Raw genomic sequence first — 20,006 nt, forward strand, 5'->3', positions numbered from 1 at the left:
TAAAAAAACACAAGATTGTTACAAAATTCTCCCTGTCCTTTAGGTTTTCCATACAAAAACATGTTTTTTTACAAAAGTCTCTGTCCTCTGGGTTTTACATAAAAAGACACAAGATTGTTACAAAATTCTCCTTGTCCTCTGAGTTTTCCATACAAAAACATAGCTTTTTACAAAAGTCTCTGTCCTCTGGGTTTTACATAAAAAAACAAGATTGTTACAAAATTCTCTTTGTCCTCTGGGTTTTTCATACAAAAACATAGCTTTTTACAAAAGTCTCTGTCCTCTGGGTTTTACATAAAAAAAACACAAGATTGTTACAAAAGTCTCTGTCCTCTGGGTTTTACATCAGCTTCAGGTATAAAATTAACAAGTCGTTCAGGAATGCATCTTCATTCATAACTAGTAAGTCTACCAAGTTTTCTGCAATATTTTCATTTCAAGATTGTGATTTCTAAATTCATGTGTAATTGGGACAATACTTTCCTAATTCAACAGTAAATTCTCAATTACATATGTTAAACGTTTAAACCGTCAGAGAATTCCCCGGTAAATTTGTATGAAAGTGGAGCTATTCTAATATTTATTAAACTTGGGTCTATCACGACACTTTATACAATCTGCTTATCTCATTGGTTCAGGCTTGTCATGAGTGGACTTCACGTTAATCCCATACCCAATCAATAAAAACCGACAGAATTCAAGAGTTACAGACTTAAGTTGTAAATAACTACATCTACAGCCGTCCTACTGAGCCGATGTGTGAAAGTAACAACAATAATCAGCTAGTGATAAGAACATGTTGTAGCAGCTCATTTGAATACACACATTCTACTAATATTTACCCTGTTCATTAGCACCGCCTGGCGAATATCACGTACTCCATCATACACCAGCTGGGAAGCATCGTAAAAATCACTCTCATCAGGGTCACGTGGGGGATTGCTGCTAAGGGCATCTACAGCATTCTCCACCTTCTCCGCAAAGTTAGGCATCACTGTTGTAAAAGAGTGAAACAAATTAGGCAAAATTTGGGGTAAAAAATGTGCCACAAGTTAGGCACAACTTTTGGTAAAATTGTGACATAAGTTAGGCATTAACATGAGTGAAATTGACAAAAGTTAGGCATTACAACTGACAATGCATTCAATCATAGAAAATCTAATCCAGTATTTGTTGATTTATTATTATATACTGTGAATCAATTAATTTTCACTACTAATTCATTTTCACCTGTGGACATACATATTTAAAAGACTTACTATCTGAACTATCGAGTGGCCCTTATTCGTTACTGAACATAACAACACGTATCTCACAAAATGAGAGTTAGAAGCCATATTTATCAATTAACAGCACAATTCACAAGGGACAGACTGATATCTCATTACAGAATACTCAAAATATAACTAAATATCGGTGGTCAGGATTATTAAGAGCCTGGATAACCAAGATTTCCCTGAACATCATTGTGTTAAAGCATTAAACTGACCCTGATCACGAAGCATGGCAACAGCCTCCATGACTCTATCAGTGTAATTGCCATTCTCGTAGTTGTCCATCTCCGCCGACACCACGTTACACACTCTTGCTGACCGCCCACGGATCGCTCCAGCTGTGCGGTCAAGTGTGTCAGCGTCTCCCTCCTGTAGGGCCAAAACACACTTGTTGACATCCTCAAGGATGTGGCTTTCTGCAAAGGAAAGACAACTCTGCATGGGAAACTTGTAAGGATTGATACACTAGACCAAAGGCATCAACCTGAATTATTAAAGGGGCTGGTCAGGGAAAAAATGTCATATTTGCTAAAATGGCATAAACATGTTTAAAATACCTTCTTATGAAATATACCGATTCAAATTTTGCTGAAATCCACTCCCTAAGAGTAAAAATTATAATTATATTAAGAAATCCTAAATCGTCACCTGACAGTCTAAAACTTTCAATTGACCCAGATCAGTGATGTAATTTTACCGCACTTGCGTCATCAACAAGGCCAAATGGAAACATCGCGGTGAAAGAAAAAGATGCATGCAAAAGTCATGACAGGCACGAGGTATCAATACCGTTATATACAACAACAACATATAGGTAGCAATACTACACTTGCATCATACATGAACTTTGAAAACAATTATTACGTATAGTATTGCTGTCTTGTCCACTAGTTGAGTCCGACATGGCACATGACGGCGTGCTATTGTTGTTATCTTCACTGCCTCACTTTCGAAACAACCACGTGACATATATTAATAGATCTGCGCGAAATTTACGCGGGGATTCCTCGAGATTTCAGTGGTCAAAACTGGACATTGCAAGCAGAACTTGACCATCATATTGCCGTGGGATAACTTTTGGAAAGCCAGAGAACACATTTAGACCCATTTATTTTGCATTTTTTTCCCCGACCAGCCCCTTTAATGCTTACTTATATAATAACACAATATGAAAAAAAAGAAATCCTACAAAAATTGTATACATTCAGAAGAATATTTTACCGGTTATGAACTTGAAATATATAATTCTTTATAAACGCAATACTCAAAGTTGTTTCAGATGCTGCTTTTTTTTTATATCAAATGAAAATTGTAAGAGTTAACACATAGTGAGGCACGTTAGACAACTGAATATTAACACAATTTAGTATCATAAGATCAGATGTATGAATCTGATATTCTCACATACCTGACACAGCCAGGAAGTCATCAATGGTTGTGATGTCATCCACAGCGTCGGTCAATATCCTCACTTGACCTTCCCATGTGTCCTTGAAGACATCCATGTTTTCCTGAGCAACCTTTGACCTTGGACGACTGGCCAAAATGCGGGCTGCATTAATGACCTTTAAAATTAAATATAAACGTGCATTCACCTAGTATTGTAACTATATAAACTAGCAAATATATTATCATCAATAAAAAAAAAAAATGTATAATTATTCTGTTCACAATAACAATTTAACTGTTTACAAAATCATTCTTGTCTCAACGAAAATTTAACAACCTATGACTACATTAGGGACTTTTACAGTATTTTATATACATTAGAGGGAACACTTCACAGACGTTAATTAGTGTAGATCCCATCCATCATACATACTTAATTATAGGTACCTTCCTCTACTCCCTCAACTTCATCACACACACCCAGTTACCCCAAATCTAATTTCCGAATACTGACACAATGAAGTTGTTGATTTTCAACAGGGATGTAATTTCAAAATTTTGCGAATGTGTCCTCAATTTGTTCACCTCGTGAAAGTTTCACACTTTCGGGTTGAAGGATTAGAAATACACCTGATATTTGTCACTGAAGATTACAGTCCTCAATATCATAATCAATAAAGACGATTCAATATTTTCTTATATAAAGGACAAATGCAAATATCAAAAAAAAAAAAATCTTTAAATTAATATCTTAAAAAAATCCTGTTTTTTCAAACAGGACTGAACACAAATTGGTTTCATGTTTTGTTATTTCTTGAATTTAAAATCTCACAAATATGTTCTGGATTCAAATAAGTAAATATTGTCCTTATATAATCAGCACATGTACAGTATCTCCAATACAAAACAACAGAAACAGCATAGACAATCAGAGAAACAAGAGTGAAGGCCCAGTGAAGGATTGCTGATCACATGACCCAGAGGGCCTTATAAATATCCTTACCTGGGGACAGAGGCTCTCTATCTGGGCAGCGGACATGCGGACAAGCTTCACCCCCTCTTCATTACTGGACATGGAACAGGCCAGTCTTGCCACCTGGAGAAATCATTTTAAAACAAGTTATTACTATAGGGTTGGTTGTACAGGGTTTAATGTCCTATCAACAACTAAGGTCATTTAAAGACATGCATCCACGTGTATTGTGTATGCATACATGTGTGTATGTGTGTGCTGGAGGCAGGGTATATGTTGGTGTATTTGCCTCTTTATTGTAGTGCGGATCTGTACCCGACTTTATAGTGCTATCTCACCGAAATACTGTACCAAAGGATACATATTATATTCAGCAAAGTTGAAATTAATCCAAGGGTGTGTGGATAAAGTAAATCAAGGCATATTCTAGTGATAACACAGAGTTTATTCAATTTAGGATGAAAAAACTGATCACTGCTGTAATCATTAATAACAAGAGGCCCAAGGGCCTTAGCGGTCACCTGAGTTATATCATAGGTACTGGTAGCTTTATTTTATTGTTTAGATGTGATGTGGAAATCAGCATGTAAACTAAGTGAAATACAATACTTGTCATGTCATCAATGGATAAGAATTTGAAAATATTGGTAAATGTTCCCTTTGGGGCCCCGCCCTAGCCCCTGGGGATGGGGCAGGAATCCTAATTTTACAAAGTAAAACTCTCATTTACCCAAGATGATTCTGACTAAGTTTGAGCAATTTTCTGCTGAAAATGGATAAAATATATACCGAAAAGTGTTATTTCCCTATATAAACTATATTAAACGTTAACCCCTCCCCAAGGGAGAACGGATAGCTCGGGGTCCTGATATTTTCAATTTAAATAAAGCCCCTGATGATCTTTCTTTCCACGTAAAGAAAATCACTGTAGTACCTCTGAGTCTGGAGAAGAAGATTTTTGAAATATTGATTAATTTTCCCTTTGGGGCCCCGCCCTGGCCCCAGGGGTCGGGGTAGGAATCTCAATTTTACAATTTGAAACCATCTACCTCCAAGGATAATTCTCACCAAGTAAAAATAATTTCCTACAGAAAGTTGTCAAAATATACCCAAAAGTGTTATTTCCCTATATAAACTATAGTAAACTTTACCCCCTCCCCAAGGGAGAACGGATAGCTCGGGGGTCCTGAAATTTACAATTTAAGTAAAGCCCCTGATGATCTTTCTTTCCACGTAGAGAAAATCACTGTAGTACCTCTGAGTCTGGAGAAGAAGATTTTTGAAATATTGATTAATTTTCCCTTTGGGGCCCCGCCCTGGCCCCAGGGGTCGGGGTAGGAATCTCAATTTTACAATTTGAAACCATCTACCTCCAAGGATAATTCTCACCAAGTAAAAATAATTTCCTACAGAAAGTTGTCAAAATATACCCAAAAGTGTTATTTCCCTATATAAACTATAGTAAACTTTACCCCCTCCCCAAGGGAGAACGGATAGCTCGGGGGTCCTGAAATTTACAATTTAAGTAAAGCCCCTGATGATCTTTCTTTCCACGTAGAGAAAATCACTGTAGTACCTCTGAGTCTGGAGAAGAAGATTTTTGAAATATTGATTAATTTTCCCTTTGGGGCCCCGCCCTGGCCCCAGGGGTCGGGGTAGGAATCTCAATTTTACAATTTGAAACCATCTACCTCCAAGGATAATTCTCACCAAGTAAAAATAATTTCCTACAGAAAGTTGTCAAAATATACCCAAAAGTGTTATTTCCCTATATAAACTATAGTAAACTTTACCCCCTCCCCAAGGGAGAACGGATAGCTCGGGGGTCCTGAAATTTACAATTTAAGTAAAGCCCCTGATGATCTTTCTTTCCACGTAGAGAAAATCACTGTAGTACCTCTGAGTCTGGAGAAGAAGATTTTTGAAATATTGGATAATTTTCCCTTTGGGGCCCCGCCCTGGCCCCAGGGGTTGGGGTAGGAATCCCAATTTTACAATTTTGAAGCCTCATCTACCAAGGATGATTCTGACCAAGTTTGAAAAAAATCCATCCACTGGTTCTTGAGAAGAAGTTGAAAATGTAAAAGTTTACGCACGATGCACGACGCACGACAGACGACAGACGACGGACGACGGACGACGGACGGACGAAAAGCGATTGGAATAGGTCACTTGAGCAAAGCTCAGGTGACCTAAAAATATACATATGATCATTGATTTGATCAGATCGATGAATTCTTTGATTTGATCATTATTGTGATCGTCAATTTAATCAACCTAAATTTTAAGCTTTGCAACACTGAACAGCTCTTGGCTAATCAACCAAATGTAAAACTGAAAGACTGAAAACTGATGAGTGATAATGATAGAATAAAGGAATCAAATCACATTTCAGAACAACGACTAGTAAATAATTCTGAAGATAAAAGAAAAAAGGACATATACCTCAACAAGTTTGTTGGCGTGTTCTGCGAACACCTTGGCGTACTCCTCCACACCCTTCTCGTCTCCAGCCTTGGCGGCCTCAATGAGGACCAGCAGGGGCACGTTGGTTTCCAGGAAGGAGTCAGACACGTGGTCAACCACAGCTTTTCTCAACTGTAAAATTACATTGATTATAAGTGAAACATTTCAGCACGTGATAGGATGAGGATGAAGTCCTCTAAATCTTATGATTATTTATACATATGAAAAGTCAATACATTTTTTTTCTAACCATCAACCAACTATCAAGAATTGACCTTGAAGTAAAACAATTTAAGCCCTGGAGTATATGCTACTTAATGCATTGTACCTGTATTTTGCGTTATGGTGCAGATTTTTATTATTTTACACATTATACTTGTGTTAGATTTAAGGGTGTATGCTACCTTACACATTAAATGTGTGATTTGTGTTAGGAGCAATCTTCCATGAGACTTTGATAAACATTACGCTACTAGTTATGGATGCATTGATGTTTAACACTCTGAAAGTGTAATTAACTAATACACAAAGTCCCATTATTTATGTGGACCTATTTTGATAAAAAGTTATGCATGTCATAGAAATAAGGTAGCATACAGCCTTAAACCCAGAAACATTTTTTTTTAATTATTCCTTTGATAGAAATATTCAGCTACACAATATCTGTTGGGTTTTTTTAGTGTGGAATTTGTCACAAATACACTGTTATAATTGTTCCTTGGTATATGTGATTTTTTACATGAACAACATCAGTCTTACCTGTCTACGTAAATCCTGTGTTTTCTTCTGCATGTTTTCTATGGCCTGTTCCAATCCTTCACTAGGCTCACTACGTCCAGACTGAAACACACAAACAAACGATGAAATCACATACACAGCACAATTACACCCACCCCTGAAATACACAAAATATTTATCAAACATTGAACTGTACACTGTCAAATACCTCAACATCAGCATAAAATATCTGTAACAGTAGATTATAACATTGAAACACTGTATACATTGTCATGGTAATTGGCTGCCTCCCCTTCTGATGTTAAGAAGAAAGTAAAAAATATTTTCAATTTACAATACAGCAACTTCTGTTTTTGTTCATAATGTATTGTACAATGGGTTTTGATGGACTATCTTCGTATCTCGGATAATACTGTATAGTGTACTGTAAATTCTGATCTACTTCATTCCCAGGCCCCACATTGTATTGCCTATAGATTTCATTTTACACCGTGTTTTTTTCACCTTATATATAAATGAAGACACATGTGTGCAGTAAAATTCAATTGGTGGCTTCAAGCTTGACAACTTGATTGCAATACGAGAGATGTTTGCTGTCGTGTCGTGAATTTGCAGATTCTTTGCACAACAAAAACCGTAACAGTACTACAGCAAAACTTACCCTGTATAACAAATACTACTGTACAGTAGGGAAAATATATAAATAGAAGGGATTCAAATAATTCAGAGAACTTTTTATGTGAACTATAACTAATCTTCCACATGTAAATATATTACATAAAAACTTTCATTGACTTGGATTAAATTCAGCAGGAAAAAACATCAGCCTTTTGAAGAAAAAACCTCTGATCATCAGTATTCCGTCTTTGCGTATTGCAGAGTTATCTTCTCTTGATAGCAGGTATTGATTGTTACGTTATTTGTTTGCGAGAGTAACGTTATCAATTTTTGAGAAAACGACGTAATTTTCTCACACAAACCAATGACGTAACAATCAATACCTGCTCTCAAGAGAAGATAACTCTACAATACGCAAAGACGGAATACACTGTGAAGTATCTTCCATATGTAAATGTATTATATAAAATTTCCATTAACTTTGATTAAATTCAGCAAAGAAAATTTCAGCCATTTGAAGACAAAAGCTCTGGTCATCATTATACACTGCGAGATATTTCTATATCTGAACAAGACGATAGAATTCCTCCATGCATTTGACTACAGCTTCAGTATAGTGATACAAGCAGGTGATCTAAAACTACCAAGTGACGCACATTGTATTTTGTGATCTAAAACTAATCAGTCACCTATAATATAATACAATGTATATTGTATCATTATCATATACTGTATGTTCACCCAAAACTCTACAGAACAGTCACTGCGAGTTAATTATACACTGGCGTAAAAATGTAAATGGCTATGTATACATGTACAGTATAAACACACAGTGACATGTACACACATAGAACTAAGAAATGAAATCTTTTGGCAAAAAAATAAGGTTTAATCTTAAGTCTCTTTGAATATTGATATGTATACCTATTCTTTTAGATCAAAATTCTGAAATATAAAAACATGACCATCTTTTCCAGTTTCTTACTGAAAAATTAACCAAGTAATAATTCATATGCTGAAAAAAACATCTACAAGTCTAAATATTTTTTACACATTTATTTTCATCTTAATCGTAATTATTTGCTAGGCTTGAAGGATTTTGGATATGTCAGCCTCCTTTCAAATAAAAATCACCCAACAAAATCTTTGGAACAATTAGAAGGAAAGGCCCTTTGTATATCTTCTCGTCAGGGAAATATTTGGCAAATAATTCTCCTTAACACCACAAAACTCAATGTTGACATGAACTGCTCACACCAATGTCTCTCCCGTTGACCTAGGAGAGAATTGTTTATGTCACAACACACGAAAACAGAAACTTCCACAGAACATGCAGTAACACATTGCAGTAACACGTTACATGCCTTGATGACAACTTAACTAAAACTAGAAATCACAGCAGCACAATATAAACAAAATACCGACTGTCATATCCAAAACATATACAAGATTACATTATATGTGTAGCGAAACAGGACTGGGTCGATCGTCGGCGACCAGATAGCTCAATTGGTAGAGCATCCATCTAGAGTTCGGAGGGTCCCGGGTTCAAACCCCAGTCTGGCCGTGCATTTTTTCTCTCCTGTTACATTTGGCGCCCAACAAAATATACCCACAGAAGGTGGTATAGGGTTTTGTGTGTCTCCGGGGTCGAAGACTTTGTTAAAGGAGGGAAGAATGTAGCGGAACTGGACTGGGTCAATCGTCAGCGACCAGATAGGTCAATTGAATTGGTAGAGCATCTGTCTAGAGTTCGGAGGATCCCGGGTTCGAACCTCGGTCTGGCTGTGCATTTTTCCTCTCCTGTCACATATGATTATATATAGCTGTTTCTTTTTTTAACTGACAATTATAGAGTATCAGTGCTAGTCTTTTCAAAAGTTGAATCACATAAGAACATAACACTAACATCAAATATGACATACATGTATCTATAAAAATAGTTAGGATCTCCTCCTGCTAGTTAGCATTACGATGATTTAAATGATGGCACAAAATAATAGAAATTCAGTACCAGTTGGCACACCCGTCTCAGGATTAGGCTCTCTGGACTTTGAGTAAAACATTGCCATTCATATACACATGCTGGGTATTGTATAAAGCCTAGTACATATTATTATGGTACTACTAACTTATTTCAGACGTAAATTGTCATCGTAGTATATTTTTTACTGATTGTATACATTATGAATATGTCTCCCGTTGGGTTTGGATACAGTATGTTTATAAATTTCAATCCAAAGATTGTGCGTACAGGTCTTAATTAGCTAATGGGTAGACAAAGTATAACACACTGTGAGAGTTAACACATGTCTGTTAGCCCCACGTTATGACAAACATAGTCAGACTTTTATATACTAAAGATAAAGCCCAATACATTTGGAGTTATGATTAAATAGTTTTGCATTTCTCACACTAAAACTACAAATAATATCAAAACTGTGGATAAATCATTCCATTTCTACACTGAACCTGTGATTGAAGAGAAAATGCATAATGGGAATCAAAACAAATGAAAACAACAACAACAACAATCTCCAAACAAATATGTCGAGAAAACAAACATGTAAATCACTACAGCTGCCTTTAGATGGTGATGTAAGTGTTTTAATGTCTAATTGGTTAGTTTTGTTTTGTATTAATTCTTTACACATCATGAAATTATCATACATGAATATGTATGACACACATAATGAATATGCATGGCTGGGGTACACAAACATGAATATGTATGACACACATAATGAATATGCATGACTGGGATACACGAACATGAATATGCATGATCATGAATTTGACAGATATTTGCATATACACAAATAGGAGCGCACAGTCGCTGTATGACAAACTCGGCGAGAACTTTGCATTCCATGCCAAGAAAGATTGAAAGTTTACGGAGTAGCCAATGACTCGCTGAACCACGGAGGGATTCAACTTTCCAAACAAGGATGCTGGTATGTGACACTGTGATGGATGAGAAAGTATTAAACAGCAGTATAAGTCAGTTAGAATCAGGCCCGGCACAAGTCTGTAAAGCATTATATAGCACTCGTTAACAGAAAATGTTAGCTCAGAGCTAAAAAAATTATCAGTATAAATTGTCATTAATCAATTATAATTTCAGTTACTTTTAAAATAATAGGATTCCATCTCTATTTGTTATTAAAAGTGCGTCATATTATGTCATGTTAATTTAATGTGATATTCATTATTGTAAGTGCACTTCATTTTCAAAAGTGATTTTAGAAAAACAGACTTGTTAATTGTTTAGATATTATATTAACTGATTACCTATTATCATCAACAAATAATCGCTATACCTAAATTTATCAATTAAGGGTGGCAGGCACATTTTAAAGTAAAATGTTCTTTTCATTGAAAAATATCATTCTATGATCTACACTGTAAAATAAACACATTATCACAACAATATGGAGAAAAAAAACATAAACTGAAAATGAACACTTCGAAAATTTTAAAACAAAATACATGTATACATTTATATACATGTACAAAACCACATGTAAAATGACCCAAGAAAAATCTGTTCTCTATATTTTTAAAACAACTTTCCTAGATATAAGATTACAAACATTTGATTAACAGACAACCCGGCATAATTGCTGAACATTTTTGAAAATAAAATATTACTTTGGGTTTTTTTCTTGTACACTATCCGTTAATTAATGTACACATACCTTTTAGTGTTTAGTAAAATGAATATTTTTGTGAAGTTACTAGAGTGAAACATTTATAAAACCTTTTACCGCTACTCAATGTGTGAGTATTGCACATGGGCTCATTACTTACATTACTCATGTACTCCGACAGAAGATCCTGGAGGGCCTGTCGAACATTGTTACATTCGCGTACAATCTTCTCCCGTCTGTCGTCACGGGTACAGGAGGAATCAGCCATCAGGGCGGCGCCACTGATGATACTCTCCAACCTCTCCTCCAGGGACTGTCGGGTTCGTACTTCATTATAGGATAAAGGATCCATGATTATCTTTTGCTGAAAACAAAAATTTAGAACGAATGAGCTAAAATGATGGTGTAAATGGGCACGATGCTTACTTAGACAGTGAAGACATCTGAAGTTGCGGTATCAATCTTTAAGGTGAAAATGACCATTAGCTGGTGTTGAACAAAGTCAGTTTTTAAGTAGCATTGGTACTGCATCTACACAATAACGAAGCAAAGGGTTCCTCAGGAAACTCACACTTATTTATACCTGATTTAAATCTTTCTTCCATAGAAATGCATTTTTAGACAACAGCAGAACCTCTTTTTTCATCGGGACCATGAAAAACATTTTAAAAATAAACTTGATATGCTTTGTGTCAGATTACGTAGACACTGCAGTAAAATCTGTTTACAATACCCCTGGCTTTGTATGTAGAATCTGTGCCATTTTGCAAATACGTGTCAATATTTGACAAATTTCTCTAAATAATAATAGTCATCTTGGAACACTGAAATCAAACTTATTTAAGATATTATCTAATTTGATTTTTGTATAAATTATCAAAATCAGTTAACACGGTCTTTCACCCCTAAAGACACATTTGATCTCTTCCCATTCAAAGGTTGGAATAGTTCATTATGAAAGGGGTGAATGAGTTGAGAAACAAGTTGTCAGAGTGATGACAGTGAATTGGGACAGGACAGGACAGGGAACACTATATGTACCATGAGTTCATCAAGTGCTGCAGCCAGTTCTCCGGCCCCATCGTAAGGATGAGCATCGGATGCCCCGGAAGCTTGTGCTACTCCCGAGATGGTGTTGACAGCGTCCAGGAGCTGTTGGTAAGAAAAGTCCCGATTCTCTCGGGCTGGAGCTAGTTCAGGGTGGCGGATGTAAGCCTATCACAATAAATACAATGAAAAATGTATAAAAACAGTTAACCACCTTTTAAATGTTGCAAAATTCCTAAATACCTGTGATGTTTTATTAATTCAAAACATGAATAAATCAAGGAGAGGAGTTACAATCACAACACAGCTAATTAGGCGTCACCAGTTTGGGTGGTTATTTATTTGGGCGACTGATTTCATCCCTTTAGTAAGTCTCCATTAGAACCTTAGCTGTGTTGAGATTGGAACATATGTAACACCAATCAATGCAACATGCATACCCTTCTAATCCACACGAGTGAAGCACTCAACTGATTTACCAATCTATAACTCATGTTGGAACTTGGAGCTACTACTTAAATGAATAAATCAAGTGTTTTTGGTTGTGTTTGATGTTTGGTAAAATATGTACACTGATCGAACAAACCCGATAATTAAATGTTGTAATACCCTACGTGTAGCTTGTGCCTACCTTTGAGGCTGTGAGGAGCATCATACTATTTTTCTTAAGGACGGCCCGAGCTGCTGCAATCTCATCACGCCTCCGAGGGTCCTTTAGATCCTACAAGTGGACATCACATACAACTACTGTAAACATCCTAATATTCTACATTCATTTTTTTACATCAACTGATAATTTTTATACATTTTATACATAAGCGCAGGAAGTTTCCGACAAGTGTATTGACAAAAGAAAATGTTGGTGCTGTTCATGTATGCAAACTATTGCTCCAAAGAATTCCATTTCAAATATAAACAAGTTACACAAGTATATAGTTTATGATATTAATACCGAGACATATTGTGATTAAATTTCTTTCTTTTAATCAGTGTTTTTTGTTAATGTCTTGGAGAGAAATTCATATCTATGTACCACTGTATTCAATGTATATTAGACCTCTTCACTCAAAATTTATATTTATGTTGAACAACTGTCAATATTTAATAACTAGATAATGTCTGTAAGACATGAATGCCCCGGACCAACTTTGATCATGGGACGGGATGGACATGGGCAACACTAAATGACCCCCATTTTGTGGCGGGGGCTTGAGCAAATATTATAGTGTTTACATTTTGTCTCTGCTGAGCCTTGGCAGCGAGGTCAGCCAAGCTTTCTCCCAGGTCTTTGAATCCATCCATAAGCTCCTGTTGGCTGGCTGCATTCCTTACGCGGTCAAGGTCACCCTCAACCTAACCATAACAAAACAGACAGATATTTATCATATTCCTTAGCTGCTATACAGTGTAATAGAATATCGTCTGCTAGATAACCGAACTACATGGTAAAACCACTCAATCAATCAATCAGTGATAGAAACACCCTTAGTTTTAATTTATGATATGTAGTAGATGATAATGCAAATTTTATTTTACAAGGAAGACCATGGTTGATGCCACAAATTCATAACAATTATAATACTGGTATTCATTTTTTTTAACTCACTCGCCCCTGAAATTTCATAATGAACTATTCCAACCATTGAATTGGAAGAGCTCAAATATGTCTTCAGGGGTGAATGAGTTAATTCAGAAATTGTTTTGGTTAAACGATGATCAAAAGCATTAAAACTACTTGAATTGAAGCTTAATTAAAAGCAATATTATGAAACGGGAACTTGCTGAATATAAGATTCTAAATATTTTTAGAGACATTTAAAGTACCTTCTTATGACATTTCTTTAAGTAGGACGTCACTTTTGCTAACATTTTAAAACTGAGGCTTTCTTGTCAAAAATATAAACTGATAACACCATTAAAACAGCGGAGTGAAGTTATATGAAAATTTTAAAAGAAACCTATTTCCTCCTCAATTCTTTTTTACTTTCATTTTCTCTTTAAATACAACCCGATGTTTACTAATTTGCTCTGTAAATAACCTAACAGTATTTGTGTAGATAAGAGAATTGAAATATCTGGTATATGTTTAATAAAACCAGGGTTTTTGCCAGGTATTTATAGGGTCCGGTAAAAGGACCCTTTCCCAATTGAAAAATGTATTTTCCCAATTTCCGTCTTAATTTCCTAACTGGATTAAAAAGCATGTTGATACAAATTTCCAGCATTCAAAATACATAAATAACGAAAATTTGAAATTGAATAAACTAAAACACTGAAAATTGATGTGTTTAATTATTGCTATACATTGTAGGTTTTATTTTTTCGAAACTTATGATATTTCTCCAAACCTGTACATGTGGGGACACTGACGAAATTTCCCAATTTTTGTCAAATGCGGATGATATTTTCCCAATTCCTGCTAAGGGGCGTTTTCCCAAAATAGCTGGCAAAAACCCTGAAAACTTCACAAAACAGTGAACATTGATACAAAATTAACCTTAATGTCGTTTTTCCTAGGAATTCTATTTTGTGTCGCATACTGATTTATTTTAACAAAATTCACACAGACGAGTTGGTAAGTGTGTAAATTCTACTGGGGTATTTTTTAAATTCTGTTAAAAGGTCACTAGTATAAGTTTTACCTTTAGTCACAGTTAGTTCAGAGTTGTGAAATTTTACCTCGAATCTGGCACAGATTTATCACTGAAGACTCAGTGACGACCGACCTTCTTCCGTTTTTGTGTCACTTACCAGTCTGAGAGACTTCATTAACAGATGCACATCCACCATGTCCGCGAGGATGAGAAGTCTTGTAACCGCAGACAGGAGAGCTCGGGCCGCCCTCACCATGGCACCACGCTTCATAGACGAGCAGGGGTCAGCCGCAAAATCCTGGGAGGCATCTCTCATCTCCTCTCCTGTAAGAAACGTAGCAGTTTGTGTAATAGAATCAAAATCTGTCTAAAAAAGTAGCTAATGTGATCAGCCATTATTTATTTTTTTAGTCACCCAAAATGAAGTGGCCGACATATTGATTTTGCTGTGGTTTTTAATTTATCAACCTTCCAAAAAAGGGTTTCTTGAGCTATTTTCTGAAACAACTTGCAGGATTCTTATGAAACTTCACACAAGCATTGGTAGATGTATATATACACGTGTGTTACATGTTTCCATTTCTGATTGGTCATCAAACATGGCCATCGTGGCCTTTAATTGATTGACACCTTTGTTTGGGGGACTTCTGAGATGGTCCCCATTAGAATAATCAAAACTTGTCTTTGTTATTGACTTTGACTGTAAAATTCATAAATTCGATCACAGTACTCAAAAGTATGCAAGTTGCTGCAGTCGGCAACTGTTTTACATATACATAGTGTAAACATGCAATTTAACTGTAGGAAACAACATGGCTGACATATACATGTGTGTACACTGCCGCTTTGTGACAGTCATGAAGAGACTGCACTTGAGATTTAGTCATACTCTTAAAAATATTCATAATTACCTGTTTTCTTCACTTCGTCCAATGCTGCAATAAGATCGGCTCGGATGTCTGGGTTTTCGTTGGCAATTTCGTGGCCCTTTGCGATGAAGTTTTCTGTGGCTCTCTGTACAGCTGCGCTGAGGATGTGGGCTTTCTTTGATCGGCCCTTCTTCTTGTTGGATGGGCTCTTCTGGTTCACCAAAGTGGTCACCTATAACCATGGCAACCAGTAACAATATAACCATGGCAACCAGTAACAATATAACCATGGCAACAAGTAACAATATAATCATGGCAACCAGTAACAATATAACCATGGCAACCAGTAACAATATAAACACGGCAACCAGTCTTACTATCTTTTTCATTGTAACCTCATTAATTCAACTCAGATCACCACATTTATTTTTTTATAATACATTCAATAACTTCGTTCCAATACAAATTACCCTAAATCTAAAAAAGATATTAATCCAGAACAAAGATGTTTGACTAACGAGGTTTTATCATACCAAAAGTATTATAGGATGAAGTTAAATCTGGGGAAACATATACATCTGATTCTCAACTTAAATATGCATGTTTTTTTTTAAATTATCATTAAATTGCTAATTTTGATTTGTTTTGAAAACAAACATACTAAGTTCTGTCATTATTGCTGAAAACTTATAATTACAACATAAACAAAATATGCTACCATGCATTATATAAAGTCAATCATAGTTTTTTATTCTAAAATATTAATGAATAAGCATTAATTAATTCATATGTTCTTTTTATAATGTTGAACAGATAACAGAATATCACCCTATTAACTTTGTGATGCTGTAATCATTTAAACCAAATTAAAATTTTACCTGTGTGACCAATGGCTCCAGTGTTTTTTCCACTGATTTGGTCCGGATCTCCAAATTTTTGGGGTCCCACTTGATCTGTAGGGTCCCCAAACCATTGGGACTAGTAGTACTCATCTCTTCAACCTAAGCCCCAACCTGTCAATGCAATCAAACAACACAAATATTAAACATGAATTCAAAATAATACACCTGTGACCACAAGGTGATTTGTGTAGAACTTTTTTCTATCAAGTCCTCAAGATTATTCTTAAAAATGTTGACAAGTCCAAATATTAAGAGATATAGTGGGTTCTCAAAGTAAGGTGGAATCTCACAGAAATGTTTCTCAAAGAAAGTCTTAAGTCCCTAGTCTGATCTAGTGAGTCTCCTGTCTGCTCTGTTTCAAATTCTTTAGATGTTAATCCTCCGATGTAATTAATGACACACGTACATGCTATTTATAACAAACTTATGCATGCTAAAGGGTGGTCCAGTGCCAACAGATAGCACACACGCCCTTCGCACAAAGATAGCCAGGGTTCAATCAGGGTTATATTTCAACCAACAACCATTCTTTATAATCGATGCTATTGCCGATGTGTGATAGACAAACACTTTTTACAGAAGTAACTTCCAACAGTATAACACCTTTGGCTTCTGTATTTTATAATCAAATAATAAGATAATGAGTTCTTTATAAGGGTCACATCAGCACTTCTGCCTGTTCCAGGCCTTATGTCTAGAAATTAACTTAAGTCCATATAACGAACAGATATTCTTTAACCAATCAGGGCTTTCAATAGTATTTTGTCGTGCTTTTGTTTCTTAATGCATGTTTTGTTACATTATGCCCAGTGTGATATTTGTATATGTTCTGTCATAAGAATAGCTCTTCAGAGCTAATGTTTCATGTTACATATATACGACAAAAATAAAGTTTCTTGTATATTGTACCAATCTTGACTACAATATTTTAGGAAAACGACATTTGTTTTTTAAATAGGTAAATGCTATTGGTTAGAAGAAAGCCTTATCAAGAACAAGGTGAAGTCCAGCCCACAAACACTAATGTGTATGTTATGTAGCTTTAGCCTGTTTGAAATATATAAGCAGACAGTTCGCACCCAGTGTACCGATTTCAAGAACAGGTGAATTTTTCAATTAACAGGTTGTTGGGGTCATTTCACTACGTGCAACATATTTGTATCTGTTAAAGACGTTACTGTTACCTTATATTATTGTTGACGGTGATGCAACTTTCCCCCGATACTCGACAGACAGACCCCTCCCTAAAACAGTTTAACTAGTAAAAATATTGAGTCCAGTCTGGCGTTGTTAATATCGTAGACACCGGGAGGGATCAGATGGTGCCTTTATTATAATACACCACGTATACTGATAAGCAATTGTCAATAACGTAGAAAATTAGTACAGTATATCGCTAGATTTGCTAAACTGACTCAAAATGGCCAAAATACCTGTATATTTACCGTTTTTTTGCTGTTAAAAAGTTCCACGGAAGTAGTTGATTCAATACCAAAACAGTGACTAACGCTACTTCCGCTATTCGAGTAAAGCCCGCAAGAAAGGCCGATTTTTAATGTTATTCTCCATATTTTGAAATATTGTAAGCAAGAAAACGTTGTTTGTATGGAATTGATTCAAAACTTATTATCAATTTACCCCATCATTCAATGCATATTCTAAAATTTAATTGCTTTTTAGTTGAAACATCAATTATTGCAAGGTCTAACGTACTATTATACTAAGCGGCCACATTGATTGAACAGCCTTTGGAATGCGGTGAATGTTACAGGTGCTTCAGGGGGCATAACTCGTACTGGCCTGCGGGCAGATTTATTTTTGATAGGAGTTGGCATTACCGGCTGTTAAAATTTTATTTTATTTTCAATACAGTATATTTTTTTTATTTGTTACTTAGGTTGCTAAACTAGTTATTTTTATATACTCATATGAGCAAGCTCTTAATTTGAATAGACTGACATGTTTTCACCCTTTTAATACTTATTGATCAGGATTAACGTTGATTGCTCAATTAAACGTTATGTTGTTGTGTTGCACTTATGCATATGATGACACTTATTGCAGAGAGTATCTCGGTGCATAAAATATACCAGCACGGACTGTAAGGAAAAGTCGATGCCGGGAACTGATGTGGTAACTCATACAGAAACACACGAATTATTTAATTCAAAGAAATTGCCACCAATATCGATGATGTTAGTGAATTTCTGTGTTCCGGGTAAAGCAGCTAATTCACCCTAAGTCAGTGTTCCATCATGCATGGGGCACCTAAGGGGCTTGGTAGACGTACGTGATTTCTTCATTATTGCTCAGTGCTGGATAACACGAGCCTATAATTATTGTGTTTATTTACATTTAGCTCCGATAATGGTTCGGTCCCTCAGCGTGCATGTCAGGCAAGAATTCTAATAACCCGTATTATCCCTAGTGACGTCAGTTGGGCATTGAGCCCTTTCGTGTGACGTCATTTGCTGACGATTTCTACTTAAATTAGCTAGATTTCGGTGTATTGTATAATATAGAATTATCTTTCATCTTATTTCTATTGTACACGTATTGTTGATTTTAACTGTGTTGTGATAATGCAGAGACAGATTAGTAAAGCAAATGTTATTCAACAAGCGAATTTAACACAAATATCTATATACAAAAAATCGGATAGGACACAAACTTGGATTTTCCCTCAAATAACATAAGACTGATAAAGACTGTTGATAACTTTGGCAAATAGACGCGTTTTCATGAACTCGTGTTTAAACCTCGGATAATGGTTACTGTCTTCTAGATTTGTAACTCGACCAAATTTTACAAATAATCATATGCTAGATATATTTCCGTCTTTGAATTTTTTTACCTATATACATATATACAGTCTACGTTTTCCGGTTCGTATTATTATTGTAGTAGGGCTAGGGGCATAAAAGCCTCCAGACCTACTACATACACATCTACAGATATTTCTGAGGGGACATTTTACTATGACATAAATATATTTTGGTGATATCACGTACATGTTCAAATAAGAGAAATATAAAAATCGAATACGTGATATCACCATTTATACCTAACCAGGTGACCATTTATTCCNACCCCACCCCACCCCACCCAAACAGCAACAACAAAATACAATAAACAAACTAAACAAACAAAACAAAACATAAAGGCAATATAAGATATGTTCCCACGATACGATGGTGAACATGTATTCAGGACTTCAAGGCGGTCAATACGCTCCTTTTTGGTCAAACAAGCAGGAGAGATCTAATGGATGTTTTCTATGTACATACATTGTATATGTGTTTGTTTCAAGATAAAAGAAACAGGTCCAGATCACGTTTTAGTAATATAGCTTCGTCATCTCGGGGCTGTATATTATCTTTCAAACACTTCGTGTCTTATATGATGCTATTTACGAGTACCGCATTACAAGGCGTCAACTTTGATATAACCTGCAGCCTTAAGTAACGCTATTTATGACTTGTTTGA

The 20,006-nt window shown here is 35.7% G+C and overlaps 1 protein-coding gene across 4 annotated transcripts in view; it reads right to left on the reverse strand.

Moving 5' to 3' along the window:
- The window catches only part of LOC110455392 (catenin alpha-2-like), a 30,927-nt gene extending 12,886 nt beyond the window's left edge, over window positions 1–18,041 (reverse strand). For 2 of the 4 annotated variants that reach the window (XM_021505503.1, XM_021505502.1), the window contains exons 1-15: window positions 17,966–18,041; window positions 16,497–16,631; window positions 15,661–15,850; window positions 14,907–15,073; window positions 13,389–13,508; window positions 12,787–12,876; window positions 12,150–12,323; window positions 11,269–11,472; window positions 10,354–10,422; window positions 6,862–6,942; window positions 6,082–6,234; window positions 3,667–3,759; window positions 2,683–2,839; window positions 1,490–1,690; window positions 843–994 (exon numbers count right to left, since the gene is read on the reverse strand). In XM_021505503.1, coding sequence (XP_021361178.1) covers window positions 843–994; window positions 1,490–1,690; window positions 2,683–2,839; window positions 3,667–3,759; window positions 6,082–6,234; window positions 6,862–6,942; window positions 10,354–10,422; window positions 11,269–11,472; window positions 12,150–12,323; window positions 12,787–12,876; window positions 13,389–13,508; window positions 14,907–15,073; window positions 15,661–15,850; window positions 16,497–16,610 — 1,965 coding nt within the window. In that variant the 5' untranslated portion in view covers window positions 16,611–16,631; window positions 17,966–18,041. The remainder of the gene's footprint in view (window positions 1–842; window positions 995–1,489; window positions 1,691–2,682; window positions 2,840–3,666; window positions 3,760–6,081; window positions 6,235–6,861; window positions 6,943–10,353; window positions 10,423–11,268; window positions 11,473–12,149; window positions 12,324–12,786; window positions 12,877–13,388; window positions 13,509–14,906; window positions 15,074–15,660; window positions 15,851–16,496; window positions 16,632–17,965) is intronic. The other 2 variants (XM_021505505.1, XM_021505504.1) reach the window with 1 other exon arrangement.
- Between the last annotated feature and the right edge of the window lie 1,965 nt (window positions 18,042–20,006).

This window comes from Mizuhopecten yessoensis, unplaced genomic scaffold (genome assembly GCF_002113885.1).
Source record: "Mizuhopecten yessoensis strain PY_sf001 unplaced genomic scaffold, ASM211388v2 scaffold8213, whole genome shotgun sequence".
Classification (NCBI taxonomy): domain Eukaryota; kingdom Metazoa; phylum Mollusca; class Bivalvia; order Pectinida; family Pectinidae; genus Mizuhopecten; species Mizuhopecten yessoensis.